The following is a 14,284-nucleotide window of genomic DNA, read 5'->3' as shown; positions in this document are numbered from 1 at the left end:
ACAGAATTAGAGACCAGTGTCAGTTTCAAGACCAACAAATTTTTTTCTGGGTATGAGCTTTTGTGTGCACACACACTTCCTCAGATACAATGTCATGCAATAGAAGTAATCTTACTTTCATTCCATGACATTGTACCTGAGGAAGTGTGTCTGTGCACAGGAAAGCTCATACCTTGAATAAAACTTTGTGGGACTTAAAGCTGACACTTGACTCTAAATTTGTTCTGCTGCTTCAGACCAACACAGCTACCCACTTGAATCTATATTTTGTGGCAAGCTGCTGCTACTGACAATGTGCAAGTATTATGTAAGACGACAGGACAACATCCAAGCTGCAAAGAGCAAACGAGGATACACACAGATAAAAAGTAATACTAATATATACAGTTCCCCTGAAATATCTGTGCCCACTGATGTCGGCACAGTACCAGACCACATCCTAAACATGTGATGCTCAGTGACGATGAAGAACACTTATATTTATCAGAAATAAATGCTTGTTATTATGAAGAGCAGGGGGTTGGACTAGATGGCCTATATGGCCCCTTCCAACTCTATGATTCTATGATTCTATGATTCTATGATTCTATGATTCTAAGAATCTCTAACAGCGAGTGCCCATGATTGCTTTAGTGAAAAGGTCCAGAATCAGTCAATGCACACAAAAACATTTCTCTGTCTGTGTTTATGAGATCAAATGGTTCCTTTATTGGGTGATTTGGAAGATACCTGCCTGTGGAACAGAAATTTTAGCCCTCTTTCAATTGTTAATGAATTAGCAATACAAATCAATAAATGGACAAGAAAAACTGACATGCTGCATGACTTGGAATATTCCAGACCTCTCTCCTGAATCTTTAGCTCTTTTCTTTCACCATAGTCACCATACTCTAAAAGACCTAGCTTAAATGTGCAGGCTGATTGTGCGGTTAATAATCCTATTCCCTTTTTCAAGGGTTCTGGCCATTAACATTACCAAGGAGACTGACAAGCAAAGAGGAAGTGTCCTAATTAATTTATCTCCATTTCAGTGTCCTGGTAAATTGTGAAAATGGAAAGAAAAAAATACCAGGCTTCATAGTATGGTGGTAGAAAGTGCCATAAAATCACATCCAACTTATGGTGGTCGTGTAGGGGTTTCAAGGCAAGAGACGACCAGAAGGGGGTTGCTATTACCTGCCTCTGCATAGCAACCCTGGGTTTCTTGGGTGGTTTCCCATCCAAATGCTAACCAGGAACAGCACTACTTAGATCCTGAGATCTGATGAGACAGGGCTAGCCTGGACCAGGCAAGTCAGGACATGTTCCATGACATTTACAGGCACGTCAGTGGAGGAGTAGGCATTTTCCTGAGCTGAGAACAAATTGGTGAGCAGTTACGGAAATGAAAAGGAGTGGAAGTATCATAGACTCTAGATGCAAATCCTGACTTGGCCACTTCTACCTTTCAATCCCAGACAAATGCGTCATTTGAATTGGTAGTTTTAGTGCTAAGTCAGATGGTGATTTCCTTCAAGCATTATTTCAGTTTCTGCTTTCAAAAATAATAATAATATAATAATTTTATTCTTATAATCAGCCCTTCTCAGATGGTTTAGTGCAGGTAAGAAGAAGAATTAAAAACATTCAGTATATTACAACAGTAAGGACAGTGGTTCTCAACCTGGCGGTTGGGACCCCTTTAGGGTTTGAACGACCCTTTCACAGGGGTTGCAGCAGGGCAAGCAGCTTGGCAGGGGGGGTGCCATCCATAAAACGGCCTTGTGGGGTAGGTCGAGATAGAGCATTCGTCTGTCAGGAGCAGTGGAAAAGAGTGACTTTGGCATGGTAGGACAAGAGGCAGAACTGAACTGAGAAACCCATAGGTTGTGTGTTGAGAGATGAGGTGCAAGTTGTCATGCCTGGCAAAGTTGGTAAAATGCCTGGCAAGCAACATTTCTGCCCTGGGCCTCCATAGATAGGGAGGCATGCAGGGTAACACCCAGGTACCTGACAATAGTCAAAGGTGTTAAATGAACCCCATCAAGAGCTGGGAGTTGCATTACCTCCCCACCACTCGGCTTGTCTGCCCAGCCAGAGGACCTCTGTCTTCAGCCAACTCCATTTGAGTTCAGTCCACTACAGGCTCTAGACAACTGGCCAGAGAATCTGGGGATGTGGATGGATAGCCACCCATCAACAGAAAAAGTTGAATGTCATCAGTAAACTGGTGGCAACTCAGCCCGTAACCCAAGACCAGCTGGATGAGGAGACACATGGAGATGTTAAATAACAACAGGGAGAGAATGTCCCAACATATTAGGGCTTGCCACTGGGAAGTTCCCTCCCCGACCACTATTCTCTGTCCCTGACCTTGAAGGAAAGACTGCAACCATAATAAGCTGTGCCTTGAATCCTCACATTGGCCTCCTGGAATGTCAAAATGGCTCTAAAGGGCTCATTTTTGAAAGTTTCTGCATTACTGGCTCTTTTTAAACCCAGGTATTTGGACCTTTTAGGACATGGGATCTCTCCAAAATAGCAGGATTTCTTCCAAAAATAATGTACAGTGTGTTCATTTCAGTTTGGAAGCTTGGATACAGCTTCTCAAGCAAGAAAAAAAGACCCCTAAATAAATTATTTACTTGTCCAATATTAATATGAATTAATCTAGCACTTAAAAGAATTACATCTAAAAGCACAACTTTTGTACTGTCACAGTTACCTCTCAGCCAATTGTAATTATAAAACAACCCCAAGGCTACTGGTCACGTATACAGGCATGAGAAATTAGCAATGTATTATTGGCATATAGTGAAACCAATATCTTCCTATGAGTAATGTAGTAAGAGGAATATTAAATACAGACAACTTTTTCTGAAATAACTGTATTTAGCACACAACACAACTTTTCTCACAAATGCTAAAAAAATACAATTAATTTATTCATTCATTCATTCTTTAAACTTCTATTCCATCCTGTCTCGACCAACTCAGGGCATTTTATATCATACTTAGAATTACATAAAATATTAAAACACAATCTAAACTGATTTACATTAAAATTTCAGAATTCCATAATGTATTTTAAAGGCTTTTTCTTTTTGCTCTCTCAGTAATTTTCAGTACAGATCAACTATAAATCTTCAGAGGCATTCAGAACTGGGCAATTTAGAAAACACTTATCCTGGGCACCTTCTTTGGGGAGCTGTAACTCATACTCTTTAAATCTAATCCTTACCAAACAAAATGCAATGAAGTTGCAATTTCAGATTCTTGCTACAATGAATGCTAGGTGTTTCTAAATTGGTGCCCCCTGAGGACAAAGATGGTGTCTTTTGGCTTCTAAAAAAACTACTTCTCCATTGTGGTAAAGGAAAGCCAGACCCTCTCTTTGTTTTGGGGAAGAACTGTCATTGAAGCTACAGACAGATGCCACAAAACCCACTGTCAGGCATAATGGGTTCCATACTGGGGATCAAGTAAGTTTGATCCTATTCAGCCATATTAAAAGAAGTGGCAAGCTTTAACTTAACACAATATTTTTGTGCCAACAGCAGCACAGAACTTATTTTAATTGTTAGCTGCCTTGATGACACTGTGAGGGCCAAAAGACAGTATAAATTTTGTAAAGAAGCAAATAACTTAAAAAAAATTGTAATCATCACATGCAAAATATGACTGAAGATTCAAAACTCAACACCACTTTTCTCAAGCTCTTCCTTTTGTGTTACTGAATGTGGTGTGACCATTCTTTATTATAATGGACAACGGATAACAGGATTTCTCAGATTTCAAATATGTACTACATACAATAAAGTTATGACTATTAGGTGCAAACACAGTTCTTAAACGGCAAAAAAAACCCTGTAATGTAACACATCATCAACCTGGTTACACACAAGGCAATAAGGCATTTTCATAAGTTAATGTTTGTTGCAAATATTTAATAGTCAAATCACAGTTATTTAATAATAATAATTAATTGACGAACCTTGCAAGCAGCACTCACATAATCATGGCACCACTAACTCTGCTATGGCTATGCTAAGTGAAACATTATACTACATCATGAACATCTAGTTCCAAAGTTTCTTGTAAAGATGTGATATCAGCTTCTTGGGATGTCCGAAGCCTCATTTTACCAGCTACAGAAGTCATCTAGTACAGTGGTCCCCAACCTTTTTATTACTGGGGACCGGTCAATGCTTGACAATTTTACTGAGGCCCGGGAGTGGGGGATGCCACTGCCTGAGCCCCTGTTCCATTTGCTTTCCTGCCAGTGCCCTGACTTCCCGCTGCCCACTGTGGGGCGTTGACAGCAGCAGCTGCGCAGTGCCACACCAAGGGGGAGCCCCAGCCATGGCGGCCGCTGGAGCACCAAAGGTGAGCTGGCGGCAGAGTGGCAGGGCATCCCCGAGGCAGCAGCCAGGGAGGAGGACAAGGAGGAGCCGTGGCCCGGTACCGACTGGTCTTCGAACTAGTACCGGTCTCCGGACTGGGGTTGGGGATCACTGATCTAGTATATTACCTACAAAAGCATACTGTATTACCTGTTCTTTCAGAGTTCGCTTGACGATTTCATCTTTCTCCTCATCGCTTAAAGCCTGCTTGTTGTTCTTCATTTGATTTTTTGGGTCAGCTTCTATTTTTTCTTGGTTTTTGCTGTTCTGGACAAAACAAAATTAATTGAGCAATGATTAGGTAACAGGAAAACATTTTAAACAAAGCTATCTCCCCTCTCATGACTTACATCAAACCATAGTTCTAAAACTGCTCCCTACTCTCCTGTAATGCTACTCCTTAAGCTTTCAATTTGTTCAGTGCATTACAGACTTGAAGCCTCTTTCAGATATTTGTGAAACTATTGGTGAGAAGTATTTTGGCATGAAGGGGACCCTATCACAGACCAGAAAGAAGAACAGCATGACCCCCCCCCCCAGCTCTCTCTCCTTGTGCCAGAGGTGTAATGGCAGGCTTGAGTGAGTAGATGCACTTATTGCAAATTCTAAAACCCCATGTAGTTTTGTACATGGTCTCTGCAGTTATTGTGCTTCTGCAGTTGCTGAAGAAATGTAACAACTTTGTACTGTGCAATTCTGAAACTGCCGTTGAAGTGCTGTGGACTTGGATGTCCAACAGTCATTTTTCTGCTGATAGAAGAGCATTTCTTTTACCAATTTATCTCCCTTAAAAAAACCCAAATAATATCCAGTACTATTGCTGGAGGACTCATGAATTCCAGAGAAAGCATTTTGGAGTCAGTAGTCCACAGCAAAATAGTGCTCTTGGCTCAAGCAGATTCTGTTTGCAATTGCAGTTAAAAATACAATCCTATGTCTTGTAAACCAGTGGTCCCCAAATTTTTTATCACCGGGGACCGGTCAATGCTTGACAATTTTACTGAGGCCCGGGGGGTAGTCTTTTGCCGAGGGACGTTGCCAACGCCACCTGAGCCCCTGCTCCGCTTGCTTTCCCGCCGGTGCCCCTGACTTCCCACTGCCTGCTAGGGGCTGCTGCTAGCAGCAAGTGCACAGTGCCACACCAAGGGGGAGCCCCAGCCATGGCGGCCACTGGAGAACACCAAAGGTGAGCCAGTGGCAGAGTGTCAGGGCAGCCCCTGAGGCAGCAGCCAGGGAGGGGGATGAGGAGAAGCCGCGGACCGGTACTGACTGATCCACGGACCGGCACTGGTCCCTGCACCGGGGGTTGGGGACCACTGTTGTAAACACTGAACTGTTGACAATGCATACACAAAACTCCTGCTAAATTCCATAAGCATTGTGAAGTGGCCTGTGAGTGGGTGGCTGTTGCTAGAGTATTTTCTATTGTTGCATCTCCAGGCAGGAGACGTTGCATGCTGACCTGTACCTAGATTTGCATGCTGACCTGTAACCTAGATTTGAAGTTGCCACCTTAATTAAATGGAAGTTAAATAAAGGGTCATTTCAAAAGTAACATACGAAGTATATTTTAGCTGGGCAACAAGGTTAATTTTTAAATAGATGCAAGAAACATTATTGGCCTATGTGCAACCAGAAGAGAAATCAAATTAAATGATAATCTCTTGGATTCTGTAGTGCAGGCATCCCACATATGCATATCACTAAACCAGCCATATGTGGCAGTGCATAATATGAACTGGTTACATACACAAAAAACAGACAAGAGCCCTGGGACAAACAGAAGTTTTGTGTTGCATCTATCCCATTATTTAAACTCAGAGTTCAAAGCAAAAACTTAAAAAAATACATGCCCAGTCTGATTATTCTCTCTTTTTTAAAAGAATCAGAAAAGTTTGAGCAGAAACCTAATTAACTACACTCGTACAGCCTGGCTTTGCTGGAGAGACTGGGTAGCAGGAAATAGTAAGTCTACTATGCATTTTATTTTCACAACATAATGTCTATTGTATTTTTACCCTGGCAGTCTTCCAATGAGTTCAGGGTAGTATGCATTATTTTTCTCCTCTATTCTCATAACAATCTGGCAATGTAGATTAGTCTTACAAAGACAGTAGTTTGGATCCAGAGGAATATTTCTGAAGACAGATTCACTTTTTCTGTGCAGACTTGTGAATCCCTCCTCATGCTTGTCCCGAAGGTCACTAATCCCCTAGGACCAGCATTTCAGGAGTCAGGCAAGGATGTCTATGCATTGAAAACTTCCATCCACAGAAATCCCTCATTGCATTTAACTTCATGACTGACCCAAGATCTCTAAGTGAGCTTCATAGGTAACCAGGGATCTCAACTCAGATCTAACCAGTTGTGGTCTATTACAGTGGTCCCCAACCTGCGGGCCGTGGCCCGGCACCGGGCCGCGGATCCCTCTCCCCGCCCCCCTGCAGTATTAAACTTCCCAGTCCGCAAGCTTGCAGCCCGGGAAGCTTCTTACTGCGGGAGGGTGGGGAGAGGGAATCAGGGCCGCGCCGCGCACTGCGCATGCATGGCTGAAATCGCACATGCGTGGCACTTTTGCGCATGCAGAAAGTGTCGCGCATGCGCGATGCGTGGGCGGGGCAGTTGCCCTGCCGGTCCCCAGCCTCAGAAAGGTTGGGGACCACTGGTCTATTATATCAGATTTTACCCCCAAAATCAGCTTAAGAGGCACAACTAAAATGAAATATTTAGAGGACAAATAAAATGCTTCATATAGATACAAAAATATAATTGGTACCATCTTTTTGGTGTTGCTAGAAATAAACATACAGGTCATATTTTATTTACTTAGAAACTGTTTATGCTTCATCTTCAGACTACTGCCCAAGGTGGCTGACAATTAGAACCCCCTATATAATAACAACACATCATGAGATCAAACTTTGGACACATTATGCAATCAAACTCGTTGGAGAAATCATTAATGCTTGGCGTGGTCAGTGGCAAAAGGAAATGTGGTCACCAAAGGATTCGCTGGCTCAACACGATCAAAGCAGATACAGGGATGACCATGAACCAAATGAAAGTCATTGACAGAAATGTATGGCGAAAACTTTCCTATAGAATCGCTGAGCGTCAGACACGACTGAATAGATAACATCATCATAATAATAACAACAACACATTTTCTCAGACAAAAAAAAATAAAATAAGGTTTTGGTGCAACTGGCTTAATCAAGAAAATCTTTCTGTGTCTTAGCAGCAAACATTCTTGCTTAACAGAGATCATGGTTCTAATCAGATATCTGCTTGGAGAACTGTGGCACACAGTCTACCCTTTATGCAATTAACTCTCTACAGTGATGCACAACGAATAATGCACTGAGTAAAAATAAAACAAGTACATGCAATAAATAAAATATGAAGAGCAATGGACAAACATTACATGTATTCAACAAGCACCTGTCTACACTTTCAAAGGTTCCCAAACAGTCGTCCCCCCCTTCTTTTTGTAAAATCTTTGTCTTTGGATAAGAACCAACATACTGCTTAATAAGCTCATTGTTCAGACTGGCACAAATCCCCTTCACATTGTGTGTAATTCTTTGCTACCAAGGACACACTGCAAACATGCATAATCCTAGACATTCCCAGAAAGGTCTGCTTGAGTAAAGCTTGAGTTTACAAAAGAAGCTGAAACAGAGGCTACCACAGAAGCAAATGTGGGGGTTGGAAACAACTAAGCAGAAAAGTGCAAATTGCAACTACAGTAAAAAATATACTTAAGTTGTGAGATATTGGTAGAGACACAAAACAAGCAAGCCTATGATGGGCACCATACCTCTGCCCTGTCCAGGATGTCCATGACTCCTAGCCAATTCTAAAGTTATTGCTGCAGCTCAACAGCATTTTTCAACATCCTAATTTTAGAATAATAAGCATGGTTATCTCACCCTGCGTCAGGTATAATTACTCTATCAGCTGAGGCCAACGCAAAGTTGTATGGCCCTTTTTAAATCAAGGACCAACAACAGACCCAAAGGATGTCCTGCAGGGAACCTGGCCCATCCATGTCATAGGTCATACAGTACTTTTATGGATGATGCAGACACCGTTAGTTCTGCATGGGGGTCAGGATAAAATAGACCTCAACAATGCAAATGAAAAACACACACATGAAGCTGCCTTATAATAAGTCATGCCACTGACCTATCAAGGTCAGTACTGTCTACTCTGACTGGCAGCAACTCTCAAGGCGGAGGACTTTCAGATCACCTTTTGAATGAAGATCCCAGCGGTAGCCCCACTCCCAGCTAATTGGCACAGCTAAACGAGATATTGCTTTTTTTGCCCATTTTCTAATGGCTTTTTTGATGTATGGAAAAGTAAAATACAAGAAAAAATACCACGGTTCTATGCCCTCTGAAAACTTGTGAACCATCACTGAACCCTAGTCTATGCTACAGAACCCACCTTTAATTTTATACCACATATATTTATATTTATCCTATATTCTCTTCCAAACAAAAAAACAGCAGTCCCTTTCCCTGGAAAAAACAGCAACAAAATAAGTTGTGGTACAACAGGTTGGGACATACGGTTTCAATCTTCCAAAGTCCAGTGCACAGGAAGGTGTAGGATTCATGATAGATGTCAACCCTCAAAACTATGAAAATGCCTAATATAAGAGAAATTCAACAAGCAAGGGCAGGTGGGCTTTCCCTTGGTGGAGGTCTGTTAGGCAGAGTCTGGACAGCCATCTGTTGGGAATATTCTTCCTGCAGATTTCCTGCCTTGGGAAGGGGGATTAGGATAAAAGGGGCAATAAGGCTCCCTCCAACTACAGATTCCTTCCTACAAAGCTCTGCTTTTGAGGAACATGAGCTTTCATTGCCTTCTTTCCTTTACACAGGACTCTAGCAGATGATGTTTCACTATATCCCAGTCATTCTCCCAAATGTTCAGTGTTTATCTCATTGTATCATCCAGTGAAGTAGGTGAGACAAAGAGAAACTGACTTGCCCAGTTAATTACGCACCCAAACCTATTACTAAAGCAATGTTGCCAAATGGTTCCTTACTACACTGACAAAAAAAAGGGGAAACTTCTAATTCCTTTCTTCATGCAATGTGCCACTCTTGAATTAGTGTCTTATACTCATATGGACAGGAAGGCCTGGAGGATCATTGTCCATGGGGTCGCGATTGGTCGGATATGACTTCGCACCTAACAACAACAACTCATATGGAGCATGTCAGAAAATTTTCAGTGTAACGGTCACAGACTGCTCTCCTACTTGGAGAGGCAGCTTTTATCAGGGGGGCTTCAACACATTTCCTTGAATGCTAAGAACTGTAATTATAGTTGGCTTCGGAGGAGAAAAGCAAATCACTCCAATTGCTGCTTTGCAATATTTTAATTAATTGTTTTTCATTATATTTATAAGCTACCACTCCTGGCACATCCGGATTATGGTGGTTAACATCATCGTTCAAATGCAAATTTAAAAACAGACATAATATATTAAAACAATAGAATATGGTTCCACATCTTGTTCAAAGCTCAAAGATAAGCATTCTTAGCGTATGGGAAGAGCCACGCATGCCTCCCTGATTGTTTCAGCATTAGGAGACATACTTTGTTTTAGACTTGCTTTGGATGCTACTAGTTGACTCTAGCCTTTCCACATTCATTCATTCATTCATTCATTCATTCATTCATTCATTCATTCATTCATTCATTCATTCATTCATTCATTCAATAAGTGTAGTAAGGAATGTGGACTACTAATCTGGTGAGCCAAGTTTGATTCCCTGTTCCTCCTCCACATGCAGCCAGCTGGGTGACCTTGGGCTCGCCACAGCACTGATAAAGCTGTTCTGACCGAGCAGTGATATCAGGGCTCTTTCAGCCTAACCCACCTCACAGGGTGTCTGTTGTGGGGAGAGGAAAGGGAAGGCAAATGTAAGCTGCTTTGAAACTCCTTCAGGTAGAGAAAAGCAGCATATAAGAACCAACTCTTCTTCCTCTTCATTCCACCATTCTGCACCCTTGATCACCTCCCCCTTTCCCCCCAAAGTGTCCTGAATGTACGTTTTTAAAGCCCTAGGTTACAAGTTTATAACACAGCTGTGCAAGACTGCTTTTTTAGAAACAGCATTGTAACTCAATCAACCCTTAAAAAAAAGGCAGATTTTTCAGAAAGAAGGGAGGGAGGGGTAGGAAGGAACTGGTAGGGAGGATGGTGATAAGGAAAGGGGCATGCCCAAATGATTCAAAATGGCAGGTGCAGGGAAAAACTGATTGCACACATTTCCCAACTGGGCAGCCCCAAATTAGACTGTGCCTTGGCTGGTGAAATAGCTGTAAACAGGAATTCATCAAATGCACAGTAAGTCAGATGGCAATGAACTATGCCTGGACAGACAAATTTTTAATGCGGAAACTGACAGAAAAGCCAGCCCTTTAAAATGCAAATCCAAATGATACTGCTAGTGCAGAAACAGTTCCTGGTGAAATTACCTCCTACTACATGGTGAAAAGTCATTCACAATTCCCCTCTTCATCACAACTTAAACTGTTCTGTGATGAAGTCACAAGATTTGCTACAACTTCCAAAGGTAATTTGATTGACATCTCATCTGGAAGACATTTTTAGGGGAACCGTTCTATGCATATACATTCCTTTACTCATTCTCACGCCTTCTATACTTCTGTAAAATATGCACACAAAACTTAACCCTAGCGTGAAATAATATAGTTAGATTTTTACCCTTTGTTGTTGTTGTTATGTGCGAAGTCGTGTCCGACCCATCGCGACCCCATGGACAATGATCCTCCAGGCCTTCCTGTCCTCTACCATTCCCAGATTTTTACCCTACTCATTCACTAAGACGTTCAAGGCAACAAACATGGTCCTCTCCTCCTCCATTTACCTTTTACTTTGTGATACATGTCAGGGTGAAAAAGACTGATTGGCTTCCAAGGACATCCAATAAGCCAGATGGAACTCGAACCCAAACCTCCTCAGTTGCAATCTGACATTCTAGCTACTGCACCACACTCTCTCACATGTATACGTTGTGGAAACAGATACAGGTGAAGAAAAACTGCCAGAGGAAGAAGCGGTATGTAGTGTCATGTTGAACTCTGCAATGCAACATGCCTTTTATGTGGAAGCCAGTGCTAAGGTTTGTTAAGTGAACAGGCTGCTGAATGATGATACTGATTGCTCACAGGTGTACTTTGAGAAAGTACAATTACTTCTATGTTGCGCATAAGGAACACTGCAGCTACATTCACCTTCAGTGCCTGCGTGCACCCTTCCTGCACACTTTGTGATTCATGGCTATATTTATCACCTTGTTACCATGGCAATCTTATGTATGACGTATGTTGGTGCTTTCATTCTCCCCCTTTGTACTTGCATCAAATCCTTTTCGTCCATGGCTTTGAAGCTCATCTACTTCTAAAAGGTGTTATTAATTACTTTGGCATCTAGTCAGCCCAGCCTTTAAAGCTTTCCATACACTAATTTTAGTCTCTAGAACTGACCATCCAGGATATTTAATGACACAAAGTTTAGAAAGACATAGTTTTGTTCCTTGTTCACTTAGAGACAAATGCTTTTAACGTATCCAGTTCTTGATTCAGAATACAGGTTTCAGTACTACTTATATTTATGTCATCTTTATTGTACTCATAATTTCCATTTCATTTTTTGGCTCCTAGGCCTTTTCCCACACAACCGCATCCTATCTATTAAATAGCAGGTTCAATAAAGTGCGGAGTTGCTTGTGTGCCAAAACATCAGCTTTTTATTGAGCACACACAACTGAACAATAGCCCATCAGCCAAACTTATATACAGTTCAGAGGTTCCTGCCAAAGCCTGTGATTGCCCCTAAGCAGAATCCCCTGATTGAGCAATGATAACAACCTATGGTATTTACATGTCTCTGACCTCGACCGCATCCCATCTGTGGCTTAACCCAGTAGTCCCCAACCTTTTTATCACCGGGGACCGGTCAATGCTTGACAATTTTACTGAGGCCCGGGGAGGGGGTAATCTTTTGCCGAGGGACGTTGCCACCGCCTGAGCCCCTGCTCCGCTTGCTTTCCCGCCGGTGCCCCTGACTTCCCGTCGCCCACTGGGGGGTGCTACCAGCAGCAGCTGCGCACTGCCACGCCGAGGGGAAGCCCCAGCCATGGTGGCCACTGGAGAGCACCAAAGGTGAGCCATCGGCAAAGTCGCAGGGCAGCCCCCGAGGCAGCAGCTGGGGAGGAGGACGAGGAGGAGCTGTGGCCCAGTACCGACTGATCAACGGACCGATACCAGTCTCTGGACCAGGGGTTGGGGACCACTGGGTTAACCTGCCCAACTGTTTTCTTCACTATGCTCAATTCTAGTATCACAGCCCCTTTGGCAGAAAAGCATCATTGGGAGACAGACTGTGAGGACATTAGCCATAGGTGGGGTAAGACAACAAAACAAAATCAGAGTCCAGTGGCACATTTATGACCAACAAAGATTTATTCATGGTGTGAGCTTTCGAGTGCAAGCCCTCTTTTTCAGACTATGAACTGATCATCATGACAGTGGGAATGTAGTCTGAGGAAGAGGGCTTGCACTCAAAAGCTCACGCCTTGAATAAATCTTTGTTGATCTTGAAGGTGCCCTGGACCCTGATTTTGTTTTGTTGTGCTGCTTCAGACCAACATGGTTACCCGCTTGAATCTATCTTTAAGGTGGGGTAAGATTTAGCCACCTGCTGCTGTAAAAATCAGAGTTCCCAAACCCTGATTTATACATAAATAAACAGTTCTACCACTGTCACTAGCAGTTTTAGCCCTATGAGAACTAAGTCAGGAACTGCAAGCATTATGGTTTCCTTTGTACAACATGTAGACTTTTAGAAAGTTCATTAGATTAGACCACTATTTTCTGGAATACTCTGGTTTCTTGACAGTCCTGGAAGGGTTTCCTGAATGGGTGGGTGTTAATTTTTTAAATATATTTTTTAAATTTGCTACGCATTTATTGGGTGATATGACCATATATGGCCATGTTTACTCATTCCCCCCCCTCCCAAAATGGCTAATGATGGGCTTGGAAGGGGTGGAAAGGGGAGGGGTCCCTGGTGGGCCTATATACACAATTATGCTTCCCAACCATATTCTGCATGATCGTGCTACTTCTAGGGTTTCTTGAAGCCGGAAGAACATTTCAGGGGGTTCTCAATAGTAAAAAAGTTGAGAAAGAGTGGATTAGATTCATGCTGCTGCTGTATTTTGTTTTGTTTTTGCTACTTTAAATATTGTTTAAGCACTATCATAATACAAATAAATTATCTTAAGTGCATGGAAAAATAGTTTAGAAATCTTAACAATGAATAAAGAGAATGACAGGTACATTAAGACCTCTACAGAAACTTACTACAACACTAGACTTTTATGGGGTAATAAATACATTCTTATTGCTTGCTTAGACTGCATTACAGTTATGAAATTCAACTATGTGATTCATGCTGTTTTCCAGCAGAATGGTGGAGCTAACTCAGAGCAGCAACCCATGCTGTGGCTGTAATATATGGATGCCCTGCATCACATAGATAGTCTAATCACAAGGGAACTTTCCACACAAGTAATCCCTCCCTCACAAGAATCATTTAACCACATCTAAAATTCCTTGATTGCTTTCACATGAAGACTCTGTGTAGCTCTCACTGCTGCTGTAAGCACCTTTACAGTGGCAATAGAGTATCCACACAGCACTTTCCCTCACATTTGCTTGCATTATTTAATTTAAAACATTCGGTGCCATCTTTGAAATTGTTATTCCCACCCAAATAGGGCCCACAAGGCAACAAGCCTCAAAACATTAAAACAGAATGTAATGCAATCATCATATCACATAAAAACTGC

General features: G+C 42.2%; 1 protein-coding gene across 11 annotated transcripts in view; it reads right to left on the bottom strand.

Annotated features, from left to right (window-relative positions):
- LOC143842570 (uncharacterized) overlaps positions 1–14,284 on the bottom strand; it is a 108,167-nt gene that overhangs the window by 87,722 nt on the left and 6,161 nt on the right. For 9 of the 11 annotated variants that reach the window (XM_077347832.1, XM_077347848.1, XM_077347826.1 and 6 more), the window contains one exon: positions 4,533–4,649. In XM_077347832.1, coding sequence (XP_077203947.1) covers positions 4,533–4,649 — 117 coding nt within the window. The remainder of the gene's footprint in view (positions 1–4,532; positions 4,650–14,284) is intronic. The other 2 variants (XM_077347851.1, XM_077347858.1) reach the window with 1 other exon arrangement.

Source organism: Paroedura picta, chromosome 1 (genome assembly GCF_049243985.1).
Source record: "Paroedura picta isolate Pp20150507F chromosome 1, Ppicta_v3.0, whole genome shotgun sequence".
Classification (NCBI taxonomy): domain Eukaryota; kingdom Metazoa; phylum Chordata; class Lepidosauria; order Squamata; family Gekkonidae; genus Paroedura; species Paroedura picta.
Note: the sequence above shows the minus strand (reverse complement) of the source record. Positions and strands in the feature narration are given on the sequence as shown.